The 24,589-nt window shown below is 43.0% G+C and overlaps 1 protein-coding gene across 2 annotated transcripts in view; it reads right to left on the bottom strand.

The window, feature by feature from the left end:
* The window catches only part of LOC122819418 (putative ferric-chelate reductase 1), a 60,503-nt gene that overhangs the window by 3,822 nt on the left and 32,092 nt on the right, over positions 1-24,589 (bottom strand). For both annotated transcript variants that reach the window (XM_044096142.1, XM_044096143.1), the window contains 6 exons: positions 22,946-23,140; positions 22,720-22,821; positions 22,479-22,629; positions 3,481-3,588; positions 1,925-2,037; positions 1,745-1,831 (listed from right to left, as the gene is read on the bottom strand). In XM_044096142.1, coding sequence (XP_043952077.1) covers positions 1,745-1,831; positions 1,925-2,037; positions 3,481-3,588; positions 22,479-22,629; positions 22,720-22,821; positions 22,946-23,140 — 756 coding nt within the window. The remainder of the gene's footprint in view (positions 1-1,744; positions 1,832-1,924; positions 2,038-3,480; positions 3,589-22,478; positions 22,630-22,719; positions 22,822-22,945; positions 23,141-24,589) is intronic.

The following is a 24,589-nucleotide window of genomic DNA, read 5'->3' as shown; positions in this document are numbered from 1 at the left end:
GGAAAACTTTTTAACTCTTTCTGGATCTTAAGTCAATCAGTGACCAGAGTCCCATAGCCATCATGGCTGCTCCTTCAAACATCTTTAAATATTTAGTTTTGTACAAAGACAGTGATCTGAGCTGGAGCACACGAGTGACGAGTGTCTGTCCAAAGGTTCATCAGCGTCTCTGTTTTCTTAGACGACTCGATCGTGTGGCGTTTCTACAAGAATATCTAGAGCCGCCTCATCTCTCCGAGGCTCTGCTTCCTGTTAGCCTAGTTTGACTTTTCTTTTCATTCAGCTCAAATTATTTTGCCAGTAAAATAGAATAATCCAGTCCAGGTTAAAATAATCCAGTCGGGGGCGTGCTGTGGTGGTGTAGGGGACAGCGCAACCCACACTCGGAGGCCTTCAGTCCTCGACACGGCCGTCGCGGGTTCAATTCCCGGATCCGACTGACATTGGCCGCATGACTTCCCCCCTTTCCTGTCAGCCTGCTGTCATATAAGGGACACTAGAGCCACAAAAAGACCCCCTGGAGGGGAGAAAAAATAAAAATAATAATCCAGTCCATGTGTGAGTCAAGCTGTTGTAGTTTTTTAACTAGAGTAGATTAAAGAAGCAGAAGGCAGTGAGAAATGAGTTGGAATCGCCCTTTAAGCATTTTCTGAATCACAAACCAACTTCATCTTGCCGCCAGCTGTCAGTCGCTGCTACTCAGTATGTTGATCTGACAGGTTCTGATAGTCTGTGCCAACCTCGTGGCTCATTGATGCTGCGTCACAATCTGCTGACTCAGCAGATTTCTTATAAATACGTCCTCCCTGTGGAAGTTTTGTTTACTGTGTTTTAATTCATCACAGATTACGGTAACCTTTATTTAATTTATTTTATTCCTACTTTCATTAAGCTGCTGTATTACTTCAGGTTTTATGGTTACATGACAGGAGCTTGTAAATGTATTTATAAATGTCTTTAGTTTTCCGTCTGCAAAGTTGTTACTGTAAACAAGTTATTATTTGGCCGTTAATCAGGATAAAATAAGTTTTGTGGGGTTTTTGTCCCTATATTTTAAAATATTTTAGTTTAATTACACTTTTTATTATGAAACTTTGCTAAATAGCTGTTAGCGATATTATGTTGGATTGAAGCTGTAATAACTGTGTAATATTAGTGTATATGAATCATATCCTATCATTTCAGTGACCTGTGCAGTTTGGTGACACATTGTGGCTCATTTAATAAAGTCGGTCATACAGCAGATTAATGCACAAAAAGAGTTGTGATGATCTGTATTAGTTTTTAATTTAATTCCAATAAAAACATGTTCCCTCTGTCTGATACTGTTTTATTCTTACAAACCTCTGGATTTAAAATATTTTAACAGGTAGGATATTCTAGTAAAGGATTAGTGCAACATCTACAGCTTTTCATTTTAAACTGGTAGGATGTTCAGATACAGGAAGTGATCTTGTTGTAGTTTCATCATGGATAGAAATTGTTCCGATGCTAAGCTAACTATAACTGCTAAGCTTCACTTCAGTCACTCAGATAATCTTATCTAATATATTTAACATTAACAACCAGTTATAGTTTTGTTTTGTAAACATGACGGTAGCAGCTTTGGACGGGTAGCACGGACAGATAGACTTAGTTATCTATCTGAGCTACGGTAGGAAAATCTGACGAGGTAGCACCGATAGTCAGAACATCAGTTCTGGCCTAACGGATCAAAACCAGCAGGCGGCAACACTCCACTTACGTATTCCCAGCCGCCAAGGTATGAGAAGGCGAGGATGAAAGCGATGATGGTGGTTGCCACGGTGAAGCTCATCATGGAGACATGGACCTGCGGGAACATCCATGTTGTTATGGAGACGGCATGGTGCCAGGTACTTCAGGGCATTCGCGGGTCAGAACCGGGCCGCAGACGGAAACTCACCACAAACCACAGATCTTTGCCAAACATCTTGACCTTGCTGGATCTCCTCAGGTACCGAGCCACCATCATTCCCAGTGGACCCAAGGTCATCCAGGCGAGCAGCATCAGGCAACCTGGAGGACAGACGACTGGTTAGCTGCCTGAAGCTAACGGCTCCCAATTGGCCGTCCGATGGCTAATGGCTAAAAATCTATTGTCTCCTCTAAACCAATACTCTTCAAGCATTTTCATATCTGCTCCTAAGCCACAAACTGCAATTCATTATCAATAGCACCTCCACTTGGTAATTATATCAACAGAAAAACCAAACCTTTCATTCAAACTTTTGCTCGGTAGTGTTGGGACGCTTATCCTGGGTTGCACATATATTCATGCACACACAGCTGTTTTTCACACATAGCATGTTTCATTTATACACAAAGGGCTTTTTGGAGGAATAAAACTTGACCTTGCATGTTTCACTCAAACAAGAAGCTTTCTGTAGAAGTGAAACTTAAGCTGACGATATGATATCAAGTTATTAGCTGACGTAGTTCATCAGACGACCAGTAAGGCGTGTCTTAGATATAAAGAATGGATCGTCCGTTTTTGATCAGATGCTGTTTAATCCCGGTGAATTCAAGTCACAATAAATTAGCCTGTGAGGATAAGAGTCTCTTTCTTTTTAGCGCTAAAAAGAATAAAATAAGTAAAGTCTGATTATTTGTGTCGGCTGATTTTCTGCACGTGTGCTCACATGTTTTTGGTCCGTCCCTGTGATTTTTAAAAAAAAATCACAATAGTAGCTAACACATTTAGTTTGTAGTTATTTTTGTTGGTAGGAGAAAATTAGATGAAACTATTTAGTCTACCAAGGTGGAAATTTTAAAACAATAAAGCTTTTATAGAGTCACAATATCAACAATTTGTACATCGAGTAAAGAACTTTGTACGCTACAGGTAAATGTTATCAAGTTTGGTTAAGAATATGTCATGAATTGGTGTAGAGGTGGTGAGGCAGCAGGCGGGAGACCCAGGATGTGAGGAAAAATTATATATTTAATAATCAAAATGTCCAGCAAAGCAACTCAGTCCTAACAAAGTCCAAGACACCGGGCAGCACGGCCAAGCGAAAACCAGGGCTCAACGCCGGTAGCAACCGGTTACACGAGAGACCCAAAGACGGACTGGGCACACAGAACAACAGCGACTTGACGTAGGAAGACGTAACTCAGACGTAGGACCCGACAAGGACACAGAGACACAGGTGACACTAAATACACAGAGGGTAATCAGGGAACGAGACACACCTGGGAACTAATCAAAGGAAGACAGGACAACACAGAGACTCAGACACACAGGAAACTAGAAATAAATACACAGAAAAACATGGAACCTGACAGAATATTTATTGCACTATCAATAAATGACTTCTAATTGATGTTCTTAGATACCTGAGAAACACAGTGATGCCTTCATGAGCTCAGAGCGTCAAACTGATGAAAAACAAGGATGAGTCCTGACTCAAGGGACCGTAAGACGGACCGGAGGACGGATGGGAGGACCCGAGGACTCACCGTGGGCTCTGATCATCGGTTCCTTTCCATCACTTTGGATCACAGCAGGAGATGTCAGCGCCACCTGTTGGCTGCTGCTGTAAGCTTTCTGGTGCTCCATGATGATCCCTGTTGGACACAGAAGAGCCTCCAGTGAGGACAGTTCCCTGAGGAGTTGTTAATACACTGAACAAAAATATAAAGCCCCGTGTCAAATATAAGAGTTTTATGAACATTTAGGATACACAATTGGGTAACACAAATGCACATTTGGGTTACACAATTGTTTGAGTTTATGTAATAAAGTATAAATTCAAACTATATTTTCAGTAATTACTGATCTTCATGTCGGCATTGATAACATGGTGATTTGGCCATTTGAAGCGATTGATGATAGGGGTCAGGTTGAGAAATTTGATTTTCACCCAGTTGGCTTCTCAATCAATCAATCAATCAATCAATCAATCAATCAATCAATCAATCAATCAAATTTTACTGATTGCAGCAGCAAGGCAATTCAAAATGCTTTACATCATAAAAACACCAAAACAAAATCAACAATCAAAACATTACATTAAGTCAAGTGCCATCATTAAATTGGTGACTCGTCACAAGACCCCCAGCATTTAAACTAGCTGGTCTCCATGGGATGAGAGCTGGTGTGGGCTCAAAATAAAAAACCCTCAATAATAATGACATTGAACAGCAATTTGAAAATGCATGTGCAGTAGCACCAGTTGGTGCTAGGGTGATAGCTCAAAGCACACAACGAGGTGAGCCATTTGAACTGTTTTATACACCTGTGACTCTAAATAACAAGTTTCAGCTACAGGAGGGGCGTGCTGTAGTGGCGTAGGGAACAGCGCGACCCACATTTGGAGGCCTTCAGTTCTCGACGCAGCGGTCGCGGGTTCCATTTGTTTGCCGCATGTCTTCCCCCCTCTCCTTTCCCCTTTCCTGTCAGCCTACACAAAATACCCCATGGCAGGAAAAAAAAACACGTTTCAGCTACAGAGGATGTCATCAGCTTGACTCTGGTTCCATGGCTTGCACACAGAGTGAGAAGGTGGAACTAATGATGCTGAATCAGAACTCACTTTCGGAACTAATTTCCCTCTCTCGGAAGAAATTGTTCTCGTTGGTTGTGGAGGAACACTCAGCAAATCCCGCTGCATGTATGAGGTGGAATTGAAACTGTATGGCAAGACGTGTATTGTCCCTGTGTTAGTAGTGCCAGGCCAAAGCGACGATTTAATCATTGGCAGAAATGTCTTTAAATTTCTCATGCATCTGCTAAAAATAACCAATTATTGCCATCTAGTGTCCAGTCCAGTCACATACATTCTTCAAGTATGTGAGCAGTTTCTCGACATGATGGCAAGCACTTCTTGGTGGAAAGGTGAAGAACTCCCAGAGAAGATTGACACAGTCAAATTACAACCTACTGGCAAAGACTGAACATCTGATGTGGGGTAAGCTGCAACATAACATCCCCGTGTCTCCAGGGAGTAACCACTGAACCAACCTCCTCTAAGTCGATGCCACGTAACATCATAGTTGCTCGCATTATCACTCCTTTATGGGGAGACAGGTGGGTCTCTTTAAAGGTTGCTAACCTGTCAGACAAGCCCATCATGCTGAAAAGAAACAGCAATTTGGCAGATATGTTCCCTTGCCTGGCGGTTGAAGATTTTGAGGTTTTTCAAGCCAGCTTGAAACTGCTGCTCCAGAGAACGGACATGTCAAAGAAAGGTCCGAAAATCTGAAGCTACGATTGCAACACGTTGGGCTCAGTGACCTCAAAATTCACTTATACCACACTGATGATGCAGGGAAAACAAAGTTGGTCAAGCTGCTTGAGAAATATAATGATGTTTTCTCTAAGCATGCTCTAGATCAGGGGTGGCGAAAACGCGGCTCTCGAGCCGCATGCGGCTCTCGACCAATAAGAATGCGGCTCTTTGCCTGTTACCATATTTTCTATATACTGTGGCTCTTTCCTAGTTTCATGTTTCTTTTCTTCTTTTTTTTATATCTTAAACACACTTAAATCCATCAGGGGTTATTAAAAACAAATAATAATATTTTAAAATTAATAAATTAATTTGACAGATTGGGTGTTTTCTATGAGACGTAAAACGTAAGAGACGTAAGTGACCGCCAATCATATGCGCGGATTACGTCTCATGCCGGGAAATTAGGTAAACATTTTATATGCATGCAGACCGCAGACTTACCTTCTTTGTAAAAATGGCAAAATGCAAAGCTAAACGAAAATATGACGATGAACACAGGACATTTCTGGAAGAATGGGAAGATGCTTACTTTTTTATTGAACGGAATGGCAAATCGCTCTGTTTATTATGCGATACCACGATATCACATTACAAGGCTTCAAACCTTCAGCGTCATTTTAGCACACTCCATGCTAATATTGACAAGGATTTCCCCAAAGGTACTGAACTACGGAAGCAAAAATTGAGCACATTGAAAAGCCAGGTAAAAAGACAGTCTCAAATGTTTCAGCAATTGACCAAGCATGGAGAAGCTGTGACACTTGCATCCTATAAAGTGGCATGGAATATTGCCCGTGCTAAAAAAACATACAACGAAGGCGAGTTTTTAAAACAGTGTTTTGTAGATTTAATTGACATTTTGGCTCCAGATAACAAACAACTCAAAGATTCCATCACTGATCTCCAGATGTCACGACACACAGTTGAAACCAGAATATCAGACATAAATAATGCGCTTGAATCTGATCTACATGCAGACCTGAACGCATGTGCTTATTTTAGTGTAGCATTAGACGAGTCATGCGACATACAGGACAAGCCACAGTTGGCAATATTTGTACGAATGATTTCTGAGGACTGCGTGGTGAAAGAAGAGCTTCTCGATATTGTCCCATTAAAAGACAGAACTCGCGGCACTGACGTAAAAGAAGCAATGATGGAAGTATTCAAAACAGCGAATATGTCTTTAGAAAAACTCACCGCAATAGCCACGGATGGAGCGCCATCGATGATTGGTTCTGTGAACGGCCTTGTGGGCCTTTGTAAGGGTGATGACCTCTTCCCCGATTTTTGGAATTTTCACTGCATCATCCACCGGGAGCAACTCGTGTCTAAAACACTGAATTTAGACCACGTCATGAAACCTATGATGGAGATTGTGAACTACATCCGCACGCATGCCCTTACTCACCGACAGTTCAAAAATCTCATTGCTGACCTAGACGGAGACTTGCCAGGTGACTTGCCACTGCACTGCGCTGTAAGATGGCTCTCAAGAGGTAAAGTGGTTTCACGCTTTTTGGAGCTTTTGGAACCAGTAAAATTGTTTATGGCAGGAAAGAACAAAAGTTACCCTCAGCTCTCAGACCCCAAATGGCTTATGGATTTGGCTTTCTTAGTGGACATGCTTTCACACTTGGACAAACTAAACCTGGACCTGCAGGGGAAATGAAAAACTCTTCCTGATCTGACACAAAGTGTATTCTCCTTTGTTAACAAGGTGAAGCTGTTCAAAGTGCACATTCAAAATGGCAATCTGTCCCATTTTCCTTCATTGCGCAGCGCCCAGCAGAAGGCTGGCATTAAAATGAATATGGGTCAGTACGTGAAAATGCTTGCGCAACTGCACGGGAGCATTACTTCGCGTTTTGAGGACCTGCAGCAGAAAAGACCACAGATCGCTCTTCTCATCGACCCTTTTAATGCAGAGGCAGACTGCCTCAAATCCCCGCTTGTCACTGATGAGGCAGCGAGTGAACTGGAGATGATTGAGCTACGCGAGGATGACAGACTGAAATCTCTTTTGAAAGAAGGCCCTGTTGCGTTTTGGAGAGTTGTGCCAACTGAAAAATACCCGTGTGTAAAAAGAGCCGCCCTCAAACTGCTGTCGATGTTCTCCTCAACATATGTCTGCGAATCCCTGTTTTCTACTTTGAAACACGTGAAGTCCAAGTATCGGTCCGTTCTGACTGACACTCACGTAAAGGAACTGCTCCGAGTGGCTACAACTGAATACCAACCTGATTTGCAGAGGATTACTAGAAACAAGAGATGCCAGAAATCCCACTGAGATTATCACCCCATCACCTCCAGCAAGGTAAGAAACTCTGGGATGTAGTTTGAAAAAAATACCATCTGACTAAACATGCCTGTGTGAATATTTCAATATTGATCAATTTACATTATACAGGCCCTATCTATGTATCTGAAGTGTGTTCATTAGTTGCGTGTGTCAGAGCGAGGGATAGAGAGAGCAGTGCCTGTGTGTGTGTGTGTGGAGAGGGGGGTGTCTGACCTCCAGGGTAGTTGCTGTATTACCTCTGGCTAAGCTGCATTTGATGTGTGTGTTGAGGGTGGACACTTGAGGGTTATGTTGTAAGAAGAGGAGTGTGTTATTAGAAAAATATATGGTTTTAATTATGTGTGTTTGTGTGCGCGTGTGTGTGTGTCTGTCTTGGCAGGTCAGCGCGTGGTGTGGCTCTTGGACTTTCATAGTTAAAGATTTCGGCTCTTTGTGTCTAACTTGTTCGCCACCCCTGCTCTAGATGGTGGCAAGGCAGAAGACTTTGTGACATCGCATCCGGCTTGTTGACGATAGACCATTTCACCTTCTATACTGCCAAATCCCACCAGTTCATTATCACAAACTGCACCAAGTTTTACCTGTCATGGAAGAACAGGAGATAAAGAAATCAGTGAGTGAATACGCCTCTCCTCTTGTGCTAGTCTGGAAGAAGAATGGCAGTCTGAGGATAGGCAGACTTCAGGTGGTTAAATGCAAGGACATTCAAAGACGCACACCCACTTCCACACCAGTCCGACTGCTTAGCTGCTCTTGGAAGCAACACTTATTTCCACACTATGGATATGACATCAGGATTTTACAACATTCCTATGGCGGAGGGGGACAAGATATACACAGCATTCACAACTCCAATGGGGTTGTACGAATATAATAGAATGCCCAAAGGCCTGTGTAACAGCCCTGCCTCTTTTATGAGGATGATGCTCAGGGATCTGAACTTTAGCAGTTTGTTGTGCTACCTGGATGATCTCCTTGTCTTTGCTTTGAGTGAAAAAGAGTCTCTGGAGAGGCTGGAGGTTGTGTTCCAACGCCTTCGCCTGCACAATCTCAAGTTGAGCCCCAAGAAATGTCAGTTTATGAGATCATCAGTGAAATTTCTGGGGCACATCATAGATGGCCATGGAGTGTCTGTCGAGCCTGGAAAGGTTGAAGTCATTACAAAGATGATAAAGGTTAACTTGATGGAGGATGATGGATGCACGCCTTCAGTCAAGAGGATAAAGTCCTTCCTCGGTATGGTATTTTATTACCAAAATTTCATTCCGAGCTGCTCATTTGTGGCCAAGCCACTGTTTGCTCAAACTGCTGGACAGAAGAGGAAGGGAAAAACCAAAACAACAAATGCGGGTTCTTACAGAAAACTGAAACCATCTGACTGGACAGAGGAATGTGAAACAGCCTTTTTGAGTCTTAAAGAAAAGTTGTTGAATTGTGTTGTTCTTGCACACCCAGATTTCTCAATCTCATATTTTGTCTATTGATGCTTCACTGGATGGACTTGGAGCTGTCTTGTCTCAAGTAGCAGCTGGAGAAGAGAAGGCTCCCCCTATTGCATTTGCCAGCAAGATGCTGAGTAACTCAAAAGAAATACCCGGCACACAGGCTTGAATTCTTGGCTTTTTGAAATGGAGTATATGTGAGAAGTTCAGTCATTGGTTAAGAGGTCAAATATTTACATTGTGTACTGATAACAATCCGCTCACCTGTATCATGACAAAGCCAAAACTTGATGCATGTGAGCAGCATTGGGTTGCAAAGCTGGCACACTTCTCTTTTGATCTGAAACACACACCTGGATCCAAGAACAGTGGCTGATGCACTCAGTAGGGATCCATTTGCAACAACTGTCAGTCATAGGATCATCACTGAGGGGTATTCTCATCTTATTGAAGCTGATAACATTAGCCAAGATGGGGTCCAAGATGCTTTTCACCTAAAGGTTCAGAGCCAAAAAGTGAATAAACCATCTTGTGATGGTCCAGAACTTCATTGTATTTCACAACCTTACCAGTGTGACACAAGCAAGGCTCTTCTGGAGATACATGACCAGTGGGATTTGGTTACTGAAACCCGTGCAGTGGCACTAATTCAATCTATCCAAGATTTGACCCTGATGTTTCCAAAATCTTGCCATTCATTAACCGAGAGAGGCGTCCACACAGACATGAAAGAGCAGGACTCAGCATAGGAGCTATGGTGTTCATTAAACGGTGGGAAAGGCTCAAGATTAAAAATGGGATCCTCTATAGAGTTACTCGAGATCCCCTCAGCAAATAGAAAAAACATCAGTTTGTTCTTCCTGATAGCCTCAAGGACAGAGCCTTGCAAGGTATTCATGACCTGGCTGGACATCAGGGGCAGGCACAGACTCTTCACCTGGCAAAACAGAGATTTTTCTGGGCGAGGATGGATACTGATGTGAAGGAGTGTCAAGTGTTGCCAGAGGTGCATTCTTGCCAAAACACCAGAACCTTGTGCTCGAGCCCCTCTAAAAAGCATAAGAATTTGGACTTCTGGAGTGCGGAGGATAAAAAGCAAAACTCAGTGGACGTGCTTATCCTGACTGACCATTTCACAAAGCTAGCCCACACATTTCCATGCACCAATCAAGCAGCAAAAGCAGGTTGCTAATAAGTTGCGGGACCAAGTAATTTGTGTGTATGGATTTCCTGAATGGATCCATTCGGATCAGGGAACAAATTTTGAAAGTGAGCTCATTGCTGAATTGCTTCAACTGGTGGGAGTATCAAAGTCTCACACTACTGCATACCATCCCATGGGCAACGGGGGCACCGAGGTTCAACCGCACACTTGGCAGCATGCTCAGCTCATTGCCACTTAGAAAAAAGAAGAAATGGCCTGAACAAATACAAACATTGACTTTTGCATATAATGCAACAGTTCATGAGACTACAGGATTTGCTCCATTCCAACTCATGTTTGGTCGGGTTCAGAGGCTCCCGGTGGATGTGATATTCAAACAGGTGTGTGATCCGGTGACTACTGATTATAAGAGCTATGCCAAAACACTCATGTCACATCGGTATGAAGCAGCTAGGATAGCTCAGGCACATGCTGTGGAAAAACAAGATAAATAGGCAGAAGGGTACAACAGAACAGTGAAAGGTACCCATTTGAACATTGGAGCCAGAGTCTTGCTAGCAAACAAGGGTGAAAGAGGGAAGAAAAAGTTATCTACAAGTGGAGTGCTAAAGTTTACACAGTTGTTGACAGGAATCTCCAAACTAACACATACAAGTTGGAGGACAAACAAGGTAATAAAAAATCTGATACTGGACATCAGCTTTCTACCCATGGGAACAGCCCAGGATGAGATCGCTGTTGTCGGGGAAGAGGAAGCACAAGGTCTGTCAGACTCTTTTGATGCTTTGAAAGAGAGAAGTTTGGATGATAGAGATAATGCATGAGAGATGAGTAAATCGACAAACTGTGACAGCAATGTTTCTCTGGATTGAGAGGTGTCAAAACCAGGCTTATCCAACCAGAGTCTTGTAACTCTCAGGTGAACATGCTGATAGTCATGTGGCAGAAGAAGAGTTACATACAGTGAGTCAAGCTCATTCTCCGGACACAGAGGCTCTTCCTGTAAATTCAGAAGCTAACATGGACATGTGTCATCCCCCAGAAAATACTGACCAAGTCGTTAGGACTTGGGTGTGCAGAGTCAGCAGAAGGGTGAACAGACTCATTGAATCCATGGTTCAAAGAGCTTTTGATTTTAGGGATTTGGCAAACTCAGTGAGCCAAAAACCCCAGTCCATTCTTACTTGGTTTTGAGAGAATTCGTTTTTGAGTCCTATATATGGACACTTCGGCAATGTAATTGTAATGGAATATTGTTTTCCTCAAATATACATCCAGTATTGTGTCTATGGGTTTAAAGTTGGCACAGAATTGTATGGTGTAAATGGCATCATTTAGATCTGAGTAGGGCAGAGGCCTGATCAACGGTATGTTCCTTCGAAACCTTTTGCAGGTGGCTCTCAAGCTGAATGTTGTATTTGGTTATGGCAACCCTGTGCTGAATTTTCATAAAATTTGTCAGGTTTTGGGCGTGCTGTGATGTTGAGGGGATAGCGCAACCCACATTTGGAGGCCTTGAGTCCTCGACGCGGCCGTCGCAGGTTCGATTCCCGGACCCGGCAGACATTTGCCGCATGTCTTTCCCCCTCTTCTTCCCCCTTTCCTGTCAGCCTGCTGTCATATAAGGGACACTAGAGCCCACAAAAAGACCTCCTGGAGGGGAATATTTTTTTTTTTTGACAGGTTTCCATGTATTGGGGTTGTAAAATTTAGACTGACTTGGATTTTGGTGAAATATAGGAAGGGTGGATGTAACAAGTGTGCAAAAATATTTATGTTTCACCCCAAATCTATACTCATTGTCTATGTACATTTGTTTTTCTTGGTTTCTGAATTGTATTTTATTTTGGCGAAGAAGCTTTTAATTTGGTTTCCTGTTTCTGCGTCATATCCTGTTTTCCTCAGTTCGCGCTGTGCAGCGCTGGGTAGAGGTTAGCATGCAGAGCTGTTTGTGTATTAAAATTTTCACAATGTCCTAAAACGTATGTTAGCTAAACTCAAAACTTGTTATATGTTGTTAAACTGTTTATATTTAGTGATCAAACTAATGGGTATTTAATTCCCACGTTAATGACATTTATCGAGTTTATGGTGCCAACGTGTTTCTTTTAAGATAAGATTTATTAGTCATTGTCATCAACGGATTACAACCAGATTGCGACCCTGCTTGACTCGAGTTAAAGTTCAGGTTATATAAACATACACAACACACAATATAAATATACATACATAAAAAGATGAAGAAACAAACAACACAAAACAAGAAATAAATAGACATCAGAAGATGGTTGCAGAGCCTGGAGGTATCAGAGTGAACAGTTTACATTTTTAACAGAGTTAAGTGTCAAGAGCAGAAGTTCTTCTGTCTTTGAATTTAGTGCCATGATTGTCATCAGGTAGAAACTGTTTTTAGGTGATTTGTCCTGGTTTTTATTGCTCTGTATCTCTTGCCTGATGGCAGCAGCTGGAAGAGACCATGGCCAGGGTGTGAAGAGTCATTTAAAATGTCCAGAACTTTCTTGTGGAGCCTGGAAGTGTAAATCTGTCCCATGGTGGGGAGGGGGCAGCCTATGGTTCTCTCTATGGAGCAGTGATAGAAGGCCTGCAGCAGGTCTGAGGGGAGACAGTTCTTGTAAGAGCCAGTTAATGGGGAGTTCATATAGAATAATAATTTAGATTAAAAATGTATAAATATGCTTAATTTACTTTGAAGAAATTCATGATGAATATATTTTCTAGAATGTATAACTTAGTTATTACAAAAAGATGCTTTTATTGTGAAAAGTAATTTTGGCTTCCACTACGTAATACGTAACATTAATATTGCCCATATGCACATTTGAGTTCAGATTGCAGTTGGATACGGTGGAAGCAACACAATTTTTTGACCGATCTGTACCGAGCCTTTCATTTTTTCTGTAAGTGTACTTTTTTGAGTTCTTTAAGTAAACATCATAAAAGAAGACTTGGTTTCAGTCGAGTGATTCAAATATTGGTTGTTAGACAAACTGCAAAAGTGGTACAACGAACTTTTGGGACACAGAGTGCCACTACACAAAGTCAAAAAATTGCTAATGGAGCCTAGTTTCTTCTTGCCTGGACAACGCAGCTGAAGAGAAAAGAAGCTCGCGCCTCGCTGAGAGAAAAAAAGAGACTGAAACTGGTAACCCTTTGAATGATTCTCCTAGAAAAGGTAACGAAAAGGCTTCTTTATCTTTGAATATTGTAAAGACGTTATACGGATGAATGAAGGAGCGCTGACGAAAACTGAAGCTAAAGCCCATCAGTAAAATTCCACTGGATGCAGTTAATTGTCCGAGACACGTGTGTATGTCAGTAACGGATTCGGTCAATGTGGAGCTTTTGTGAAATATGAACAGTTTGTTTGCACTCAATTAGAGAAGAAAGGCAACGTTGAAGTACGTGCTTTAAACTTTGTGCCTGCTTACTGCACGTTAACTCCGTGATTATAAGATGGCTGATGGAAATGCTGACACGCGTGGCGAGGATAAACTGGAACAGAAGAGAGAGCGCAAGCTAACTGAGAAGGGCGCTGAAGAGAGAATACAATGGTTCACGGGATTACGAAGACGAACGTTAGCCACTCTAACCAGCCAAATTAAAGAAATAGAGACATTGAAGTGTGATGCTCAAAATGTGGAAAGTGTTCAGCTTAAGATGGAGAGTGATTTTGCACAGTCTCTAAACGAGTTTAATAGGCTCAATATGGAAGTTTACAATCTGTTGTCTGAAGAGGACAAACTCCACGACCAAAATAATTGGTACAAACCTAAAATGGATCAGATAACAGGCTTCATGAAAGAAACTAAAAGATGGCTGACAGGAGTGCATGATTCCACAGAGGGGGAAAACCTGATAGATGAAGAAGATACTGTTTTGCCTGGTGACAGTGTTTCACAGATAGGGTCCAGTAATGTTGCTAAAGCACACTCTCATGTAAGTAACATTTCCAACACCTCACGTGTATCGTCCACACGTGCCCGTCAGGAAGCAGAGCATGCCGCTCTAATGAAACGACAAGAAGCGTTGAGGAAAAAACAGGAGCTTGAATTCCAAGAAATTAGAATTAAAGCTGAAAAGGAAGAATTAGAACTGGAGACGGCATTAGCTGAAAGCCAAGCAAGAATACAAGTGCTTAAAGAGTATGAAACATTGGAAGAAGACAGAGGTAGTCACGTGTCAGTGCAAAAATCAATAAGTGGAAACATAAAGAAGGAAAGATTTAGCATGTCGTTACCGCAACATACTACAATGAATGTTCGAGCACCAAGACAAGTGCAGCTCATACAAATACCACAACTACCACCGCCAGTTTCAAACCAAACTTCTAGAACACAAACAGGGAATGACATTGTGTCAGTCATGCAGAAGCAGAATGCAATAACTGAATTGTTAGTAAAGCAACAACAACTTTTGCAGCTACCTACAAAGGACATTTCTGTGTTCAAAGGTGATGCGCTGCAGTTCAAGTCTTTCATGAGAGCATTTGAACATGCCATAGAGCAGAAAACAGACAATGACCAAGATAAACTATACTTCTTGGAACAGTTCACAGATGGTGAGCCCCAAGAGCTCGTTCGTAGTTGCGCTCACGTCACCATGCAAGGGCTACAAAGAAGCCAAGCGACTTCTGCATAAGCATTATGGAGATGAGCTTCGGATCGCCAGTGCATACGTGGAGAAAGCTCTCAAATGGCCACAAGTGAAAGCAGAGGATGGGAAAGCATTAAATGCTTACGCAATGTTCCTGATAGGATGTCGTAACTCTATGGAAGATATTGAGTTCTTGGAAGAGATGAATAATCCTACCAATCTGCGCGCATTGATATCCAAACTACCCTACAAAATGAAAGAACGTTGGCGAACAGAAGCTTTCAACCTCAAAGAACAACGTGGTCACAGGGCCAGATTTACTGATTTGGTGAACTTCATAGACCGCCAAGCTAAAATAGCAATTGATCCTCTCTTTGGTGACATATCTGATAGTTGCTCACCCATAGCTGCTAAGATGAACCAAAAAGGAAAGCAGGCCGTGAAAAAGGAGTTTTGTGGAAGCAGTTTTGCAACCAATGTTGTTCCTGAATCCAAAGAGCCTCAAGAAAGAACTGCCAAGGTCAAGCCTGCTAACAATGGAAAAGCGGTGAACGCCTTTGATAAACCCTGTCTGTACTGTCAGCAGTCACACGCTCTTGCTTCATGCAGTAAGATCAAAGGCCAGTCTCATCAAGAACGAGTGGAATTCCTGAAATCAAAGGGTCTATGTTTTGGTTGCTTGATCCCTGGACATCTCAGTAAATCCTGTAAACGAAAAATGGAGTGCAAAGAATGTGGATTTTAGCACCCTGATATTCTGCACAAAGAAAAAGATGGCAGTTCCGCCTCACCAAGAAAGAATGATGGCGTTACTGGTGAAGAGTTGCTAGCTGCTGAGGTTCCCATCACAGAGGAGTCTTGCGCCCTCACAGGGGCTGGAGAAGCTGATTGTGTGCTGTGGATAGTACCGGTGAAAGTAAAGTCGAAAAATAGTGAACAGTATGTAGAAACGTACGCCTTTCTAGACCCGGGAAGCACGGCAACATTCTGTACGGAAGACCTGCAAAAGAAATTGAATGTGCAAGGGAAACCAACCAAAATACGTCTCAGCACCATGGGTCAAGATGCACCAGAAAACCAGAAGCTCATGGATAGTCTGGTTCTATCAGAGCTCAAAGTGTGTGGGCTGGAGGACAGTATGTACGTCGAGTTGCCCAAGGTGTTTACTCACAGCAGCATACCTGTTCATGCCGGAAACATTCCCAAGCAGTCTGATATCCAACAGTGCCTTACCTAAGTGAAGTGAACTTGCCAGAGTTAAAAGCTGATGTAGGCCTACTTATTGGAGCAAACTGTTCAAAAGCGATGAAGCCCTGGCGCATCATTAACGGCCAGGATGGAGGTCCTTACGCCATCAAGACGACCATAGGTTGGGTTGTGAGTGGACCTGTAAGGAGAAATGAAGTGGAGAATGAAACACCTCACTCATTCGTGAACAAAATCTCATTGGTGGAGATAGAGAACCTGTTGATCCAACAGTACAACACTGACTTCCCAGAACGCAATTATGAGGACAAGGAAGAGCTGTCTCAAGAAGACAAAGCTTTTTTGCGGTCTGTGGAAAAGACAACAGTTTTTAAGAATGGGCATTACTGTGTCGGATTGCCACTCCGTAATGAGAAGCTCCAGATGCCTAACAATCGTAGTGTGGCAGAGCAACACATTGCGTCTTTGGAAAGGAAGTTCAGGAAGAGTCCTGAGTTCTTTGAAGATTACAAGAACTTCATGGAAGCAATCATTACCAAGGGCTATACAGTCCGGGTTCCAACAAACCAACTGACCCGAGAGGACAACAGGGTGTTCTATATACCGCACCATTGAGTCTATCACCCGAAAAAGAAGAAGCTTCGGGTGGTATTTGACTGCACATCCTCCTACCAGGATCGATGTCTGAATAGTGAGTTGCTCCAGGGGCCCGATCTGACCAACACGTTGGTTGGTGTCCTCCTCAGATTCCGGGAGGAGCCTGTAGCAATAATTGCAGACATTGAGTCAATGTTCTACCAAGTTAATGTGCCAGAACATGATGCAGACTTACTCCGCTTTCTTTGGTGGCCCAACGGCAGATTAGACGAGCCAATGGAGGAATTCCGAATGGCAGTGCATCTTTTTGGAGCCACTTCTTCTCCAAGTGTGGCCTCATATGCACTGAGAAGAACTGCGGAGGATCACAGGGACACTGTATCTCCAGACGCAGTTCAGACGACTGCCTGAAAAGTGTAGCCACAGAAAACGATGCAGTGAGACTGGTCAAGGAACTTCAAACTTTGTGTAGCAGTGGAGGGTTCACCTTAATGAAATGGATGAGCAACAGCAGAAAAGTGATAACATCAATCCCTGCAGAGCACAGAGCCACTGAAGTCAGAGACCTGGATTTACGACACGACACTCTACCAGTGGAAAGAACACTTGGTGTGCAGTGGGACACAGAATCGGATACCTTCCTGTACAAAATAGAGCTGCAAAACAAGCCAGTGACCAGAAGAGGTATCTTGTCAATCGTCAACTCCATCTACGATCCTCTTGGCTTTCTGGCGCCAGTTATTTTGCCTGCTAAACTTTTGTTGAAAGATCTCTGTAAGGAACATCTTGACTGGGATGAAAAACTTGATGGAAAGCATGCTGAAGAGTGGAGCAGATGGCTTGAAGATGTCACCTACCTCTCCAACTTCCATGTGAGTAGATGTTTGAAACCCATCAACTTCGGATGCACTACTTCAGCGCAGTTGCATCATTTTTCAGATGCCTCAGAATACGCCTACGGCACTGTGTCTTATCTACTGCTGGAGAATGAACATGGTGAGAAACACTGTGCTTTCCTTATGGGAAAAGCAAGAGTGTCCCCACTGAAAAAAAGTCACAATCCCTAGGCTTGAGTTGACCGCGGCGGTTGTCGCAGTGAAGGTCGACAAGATGTTGCATGAAGAATTGCAAATACTACTGCAACAATCTGTCTTCTGGACAGACAGCACTACGGTGCTTAGATACATCGACAGTGACACGGCACGTTTCAAAACGTTTGTTGCTAACAGAGTTTCAATGATCCGAGAAGCAACCAAGCCCTCACAATGGATGTATGTCGGAACAAATTATAATCCTGCAGATCAAGCCAGCAGAGGCCTGAAGGCAAAAAGCTTGGTCGAAGGAGGAATGTGGATAAATGGACCAGATTTCCTGCTGAATGAAAAGGATTGGCCAGAACAGCCTGTGCGAAAGAAGGAAAGCCTAGAAGATGACCTGGAGGTCAAGAATACAGTCGCTGTTCACATGGTCAAAGTTGAAGAAGGTATGGCACCAATGAACCAGCTACTTGCCTATCACTCGGATTGGAACAAACTGAAACGATCAGTGGCTTGGATTGTAAAGGTAAAGGATGCTCTGAGGGAGCATAAAGAAGAACGCAAAAAGGCATTAAGAACAATCAGCCAAACCAAACTTGACCCTGAAAAACAAAGAAAAAAGTTAGAACAACATATGAAGAAATTTCAAACTAAAAAGACAATACTCACCTTGGATGATCTGGACACTGCTGAAACAGAAATAATACAGTTCAGTCAAAGACAACACTTTGAGGAAGAAATCAAGGTCCTGAGAAATGGAAGCCAACTCAGCCGCAACAGTGTGCTGTATAAACTTGACCCGATCCTTCAAGATGACACCTTAAGAGTAGGTGGAAGACTTAACAAGTCTGCTATGCCAGAAAGTGCCAAACACCCAGTGATTCTTTCTAAACATAGCAAAGTTGCCACTTTGATCTTGAGAGACGTACATCAAAGAACAGGCCACTGTGGACGCAATTATGTGTTGGCACAAATAAGAAAGAAATATTGGATTCCACAAGCCAATTCCGCAATCAGGAAGATCATTGGTCAATGCGTGGTGTGCCGTTGGATGACTGGCAAGGTTGGTGAGCAAAAGATGGCAAGCTTACCTGAAGATCGCCTCCTTCCAGACCAACCTCCTTTCACGAACACTGGCGTTGATTACTTCGGCCCGTTTGAGGTTAAACGGGGCCGGGGTACTGTCAAGAGATACGGGGTAATGTTCACGTGTCTGACTCTCCGAGCTGTGCACATTGAAATTACTGACAGCCTAGACACGGACCCCTGTATTAACGCCATCCGCCGTTTTGTATGTAGGAGAGGTCAAGTTACCACCATGAGGTCAGACAATGGCACAAATTTTGTGGCGGCTGAACGAGAGCTAAGGGAAGCCATCCAACAGTTGGATAATGAAAGGATTGAGAGAGTCCTACAACCAAAGGGGATAAAGTGGATATTCAAAAGCCCAGCTGCTTCTCATCAAGGTGGGGTTTGGGAGAGGCAAATTCGCACTGCACGAACAATCCTCAATTCCCTACTGAAAGATCAGTCAGTCAACGACGACGGTCTACATACAGTAATGTGTGAAGTCAAGAGTATAATCAATGGTAGGCCACTCACAAGTGTTTCAGACGATGCCAATGATATTGAGCCTTTAACCCCGAACCATTTGCTACTTCTCAAGGCTCAACCAAACCTGCCTCCAGGTGTCTTCAGCAAAGATGACGTCTATACCAGAAGAAGGTGGAAGCAAGTCCAATATCTCGCAGACTTATTCTGGGCTCGTTGGACACGCGAGTATCTTCCACTTCTTCAGGAGCGACAGAAATGGCTGAAGCCTAGAAGAAACTTCATGGCAGGCGATGTAGTGCTTTTGGTGGACAGTTCCTCCCCCCGCAACTCCTGGGTCACGGGAAGAGTAGTTGAAACACTGCCAGACTCAAGTGGAACAGTGAGAAGAGAGAAGTTGAAGACCAATACCAGCACGCTGGAGCGACCTGTGAACAAGCTATGCCTGCTTCAGGAAGCTACGCCAGAGGACTAATGAAGAAGACAAGTTGATATGTGGACATTCTTTTATTTGAGGATTTGGCTCTTGGTGTTTTAAGTTTATAATTGCTTCGTTTTCCAACCTAACCAATTAGGGGCCGGGTAATGTAAGAGCCAGTTAATGGGGAGTTCATATAGAATAATAATTTAGATTAAAAATGTATAAATATGCTTAATTTACTTTGAAGAAATTCATGATGAATATATTTTCTAGAATGTATAACTTAGTTAATACAAAAAGATGCTTTTATTGTGAAAAGTAATTTTGGCTTCCACTACGTAATACGTAACATTAATATTGCTCGTATGCACGTTTGAGTTCAGATTGCAGTTGGATACGGTGGAAGCAACACAATTTTTTGACCGATCTGTACCGAGCCTTTCATTTTTTCTGTAAGTGTACTTTTTTGAGTTCTTTAAGTAAACATCATAAAAGAAGACTTGGTTTCAGTCGAGTGATTCAAATATTGGTTGTTAGACAAACTGCAAAGGTGGTACAACGAACTTTTGGGACGCAGAGTGCCACTACAGTTCTTCTGGAGGATTCTCAGAAAGTTCAGTCTCTGCTGTGCTTCTTCAGCAGCTCCTTGGTGTTGGTGCTCCAGGTTAGCTTGTCCTCCAACTCCATGTCCAGAAACCTGAACACTGGGACCCTCTCCACACAGGCCCCACTGATGGTGAGAGGCTGGATGTCCGTTTTGTTCTTCCTGAAGTCGATCACCAGCTCCTTTGTTTTGGAGATGTAGAGGAGCAGGTTATTGACTTTGCACCACTCTGACAGCCGCTTCACCTCATCCTGTTCTCCAGCTCCACCTTCCTGTCTGAGATGAAACCAACAACAGTCGTATCATCTGCAAACTTTATGATCTTGTTGCTAAGTTTGTTTAAGGTGTGTGTGGAGGCCAGAGCCCAAGACCTATTGGAACTATTGGGCAAATTATTTCTGTTGGTGTTTTATTTTACTTGTTTTGAATGAATGGAGGTTTTACTTTATTATTTGTGATCCACTGAGACAATTTTGGTTGGTTTCAACACATTCCAGTCTGAGTTTGTGCTGAGCTGCACTGGGGAAGGTGTGTGTAGGGGAGGTGTGTGTAGGGGAGGTGTGTGTGGGAGAGGTGTGTGTAGGGGAGATGTGTGTGTGGAAGCCAGAGCCCAAGACCTGCTGTACTGAAAATACTTTTGCTTTAAACAGAATAAACTTCTACTGCTGCAATCTGCTGATTCCTTTTTACACACATCGCAGAGTTCACACAACGGATGAGTTAAATGAAGGTGGCTACAATTGGATGGGGTCAAAGGTCATCATAATGTAGAGCTGTGTGTCATCTGCATAGTTATGGTAGCTGATATTATTTCCTATTATAACCTGAGCTAGTGGGAGCATATAGATATTGAATAAGAGGGGTCCTAGGATTGAACCTTGGGGAACCCCACATGTGACCTTTGACCTCTTTGATGTGAAGTTTCCAATTGAAACAAAGAAATCCCTGTTCTTTATGTAAGATTCAAACCAGTTAATCTCTGGACCGGAGAATCCGACCCAACTCTCCAGTCCATTCAGTAATATGTCATGGTCAACACTGAGGTCCAACAGAACCAGAACCAGCACTGTGGTTCTCCCACAGTCCATATTTATATGGATATCATTGAAAACTTTGACTAGGCCAGTTTCTGTGCTGTGGTAACCATGGAAACCAGACTGGAAGGAGTCAAAGCAGTTGGTTATTGTTAGGAAGCTGTTTAACTGTTTAAACAGTTTTTTCAGTAACTTTACTGATGAATGGGAGGTCAAAGGTCAGAGGTCGGCTTGTAATTCTGCAGTAGGGATTTTCTCAGTGGTTTGATAACTGCTGGTTTCAAAGCCTGATGAGAGCAAAGAGTTACTGTTTGAATCAGATCAGCAGCAACAGGCAGGACGTAAAGAAACGCTCTAGAGTTATAGATCTAGAACATCCAGACAGCAGCAACTGGAGCTTCACTGACTTATTATTTCTTCCAGGGTTTTATAGTTAAGTGGCTGAAATTGTGTCATTTTTCCTGCATTTGTTTAGTTTGGGTTCAGCGTTGGTTCTGGCATCAGATTGAAGTTCAGGAGGTTCAGTCTGGAGGGTTTGTTCTTCTGTCGACTGTTGCAGATAAAGCTGGAGCTTTGTTAATGTTTGTGTTGATGACATCTGCTAAGAAAGCCAGTTGGTACTCATTCTGTCTTTCTTTATAGATATCATAACAAATGTGAAGTTGAGTTTTTCTTGTAGGCGGTTAGGGACAGTCTGTTGTTCAGACCAATAGTCTCATCAGCTGGTCTGACCCAATGCGGCCATCTTGTGCTGGAGCAATCAGACGAGGTTGAGGTTGATTTCCAGTAGAGCCAGTCTGTCTGAAACCAACTCTTAAACAGCCGATGGTTCGATAATAGACATTGAGCCATGCAGCTACTGCTCTAGTGGACGTCCCTGCATCCAACATGCCCATAGCTCCAGCATAACTTGAGACATCTTAGGCTTTATGACCTGAGACAAAATGTAACATTTTGGGGCCTTTTATTGTCCAGCTGTTGCTCACTTTGTCTGATCACCCAGTGGATATGCCCCACAATGCACTGGGTAAAAAGACAACTCACTGAGTAATGGCTCACTGACAGCAAGTTGGATTAAAAATTATACACAGATCAAGAGAGATATTACTTTACCCTTTTATGTCAGCAAGAACAAATGCTCATTTACAGTTGTTCGCTCCACATGGCAATAATATTTGGCACAGGGCATTTATATTTTTGTTCAGTTTAGGTGATTCTGACCAGGACCTGCAGAGTCAAGGTCTTCCTACCATTGGCGCTGGGTCCATAGGCCAGCAGCATGTAGAAGAGTGTGTTGGAGCTGAAGTTGGTGCTGCTGGAAGTGAAGATGTTGTTCTTGGAGGTGAATGTGCAGGTCAGGACCCCATTCTGGTTGGAGGTCTGTATATCCGAGATGTCTCCCTGCCAGAGACATTCACTGGTCATCATCTGAGGTCAGGAACCAACTTCTGAATGCTTCTCAACAAGGATGTCCTGGAGGGGATGAAGTACCTTAGGTTGAACATTTGGAGCTTTCCGTCCAACAGAGAAGGCCCGCTGTACATCAACATTTCCAGCACTGCTCAGGCCACAGATGTAGATGTCATCATTACCCTGAGGATGGGAGACAAGAGCAGAAACAGAACCTTCTGTTTGGACCTTCTTAGACACTGCAGCACTGAAAAGGTGCAGGAAACATTTGGACCTCATAACCAACATCTGGTTTGGTTTTCCTCACCATCTTCTGATCATCTGACCACCCAAAAGCTATGTAACCTTCACCAGGTCCGGACAGCTCGTACCGGACCCCGGATTCGGGCGGAGTCAGAAGCTTGGCTGACGTGAAGAAGCAGTTGGAGCTGATGGAGGGATTACAGTTTGGAGGCTGGGAGAAGCACAGCTTGGTGGAACCGCAACCATCATTGGAGATGGGCTGCAGGGAGACAGAGGAATCATCAGAGATTCCTGGGCAGTGGAGGGAACTGGTTCTGACCCAGAGGAAGGAACTGGTTCTGACCCAGAGGAAGGAACTGGTTCTGACCCTGTTACTTTCTGAGTTATTTGCAGCAGACAATATGGTGTATCAATCAGAATACAGGAAGGAGCACATGATGCTTCCGCTTTAACTGTAGATTTGACCCAGTTAATTTTGCCTTGACACTCAGTTTTACCAGCAGTCTGTAATAACATTTAACTTGTCATTATGCTAATATATTACAGCAATAGAGGTTAAACTGTGGATCAAGAAGTAGCAAAGATTAGTAAAGATCAAGTAAGGAAGGGATTGAAAAGGCAGTTGGCCCAGATGACAAACCTGTGGAGAACTCACAATGAATAACTCATTCAATGAAGTTAAGGGAAAAAGTTGTTGAAGCCAGACTGAGGTCAGAAGTGGACATCTGTGAGAAGCAGTAGCATTTCATGGCATTAGAAAATGTTCTAAAGATGCAATCATTGCATTGCGGATGTTGATAGAAAAGTCCAGAGAATATCAGAGGGAGATGCAATGTGTTTTTGTAGATCTAGAGAAAGCATATGACAGGAATCCTAAAGAGGAGATGTATTTCTGCATGAGGAAGTCTGGACTAACAGAGAAATACTTTAGATTGGTGAAGGACATGTATGATAGCTGTAAGACTGGTGAGGTGTGCTGTAGGAGGGACAGAGGAGTTCAAGGTGGAAGTGGGACTTCACCAAGAAAGATTTGCTGTGGTGATGGACAGGAGGATGAGGTTAGACATGAATATCCATGGACTGTGATGTTTGCAGATGACACTGATCTGTGGTGAGAGGAAACTCTGGAGCAGGGATGGCCAACCGGTCAAGAATGGAACCTTGACCGGTTCCATGCGGCTCTTACATTCATATAGTCGCATTCTGCCAGACGTGCAATAATGACGAAAAGTAGTCAAATGAACTGTCAATTATTGACAACAGCAGCCATTCCTGTTGGCCGTAACCAGCAAAAACAACACAGACAATAAACAGTCTTTGTTTCTCTTACAGCCTTACTCTTTCCAGTTGTTCGCCATCTGCTCTCACACAAACCTCCACTCACCCCTCACTCTCTCTCCCCCGCCCCTCGCTCTCTCATCCATCCTGATGCATTCGCGGACAATAGGAAATCATACACTCTAATTTTAATATCTAAACAGCGTAACATCCAGTAACATTTAGCACATACGGTAGGGTCGTTATAATATCCAAGTTTCGCTTCACTTGAGTGCAATACGGTATTTTCATCAAATGCGCATGTGTGCAGTTTTTCAGTAAGACTAAAATCATTTGAGTAAATCTTTCGCGCTCAAAATGGCAGGGAAAGAAAGTCCCATTAAATAACATGTAATGCACATAATAAAAGGAAAAATGTATTGTAAATTGT

Source organism: Gambusia affinis, linkage group LG17 (genome assembly GCF_019740435.1).
Source record: "Gambusia affinis linkage group LG17, SWU_Gaff_1.0, whole genome shotgun sequence".
In the NCBI taxonomy this organism is placed as follows: domain Eukaryota; kingdom Metazoa; phylum Chordata; class Actinopteri; order Cyprinodontiformes; family Poeciliidae; genus Gambusia; species Gambusia affinis.
Note: the sequence above shows the minus strand (reverse complement) of the source record. Positions and strands in the feature narration are given on the sequence as shown.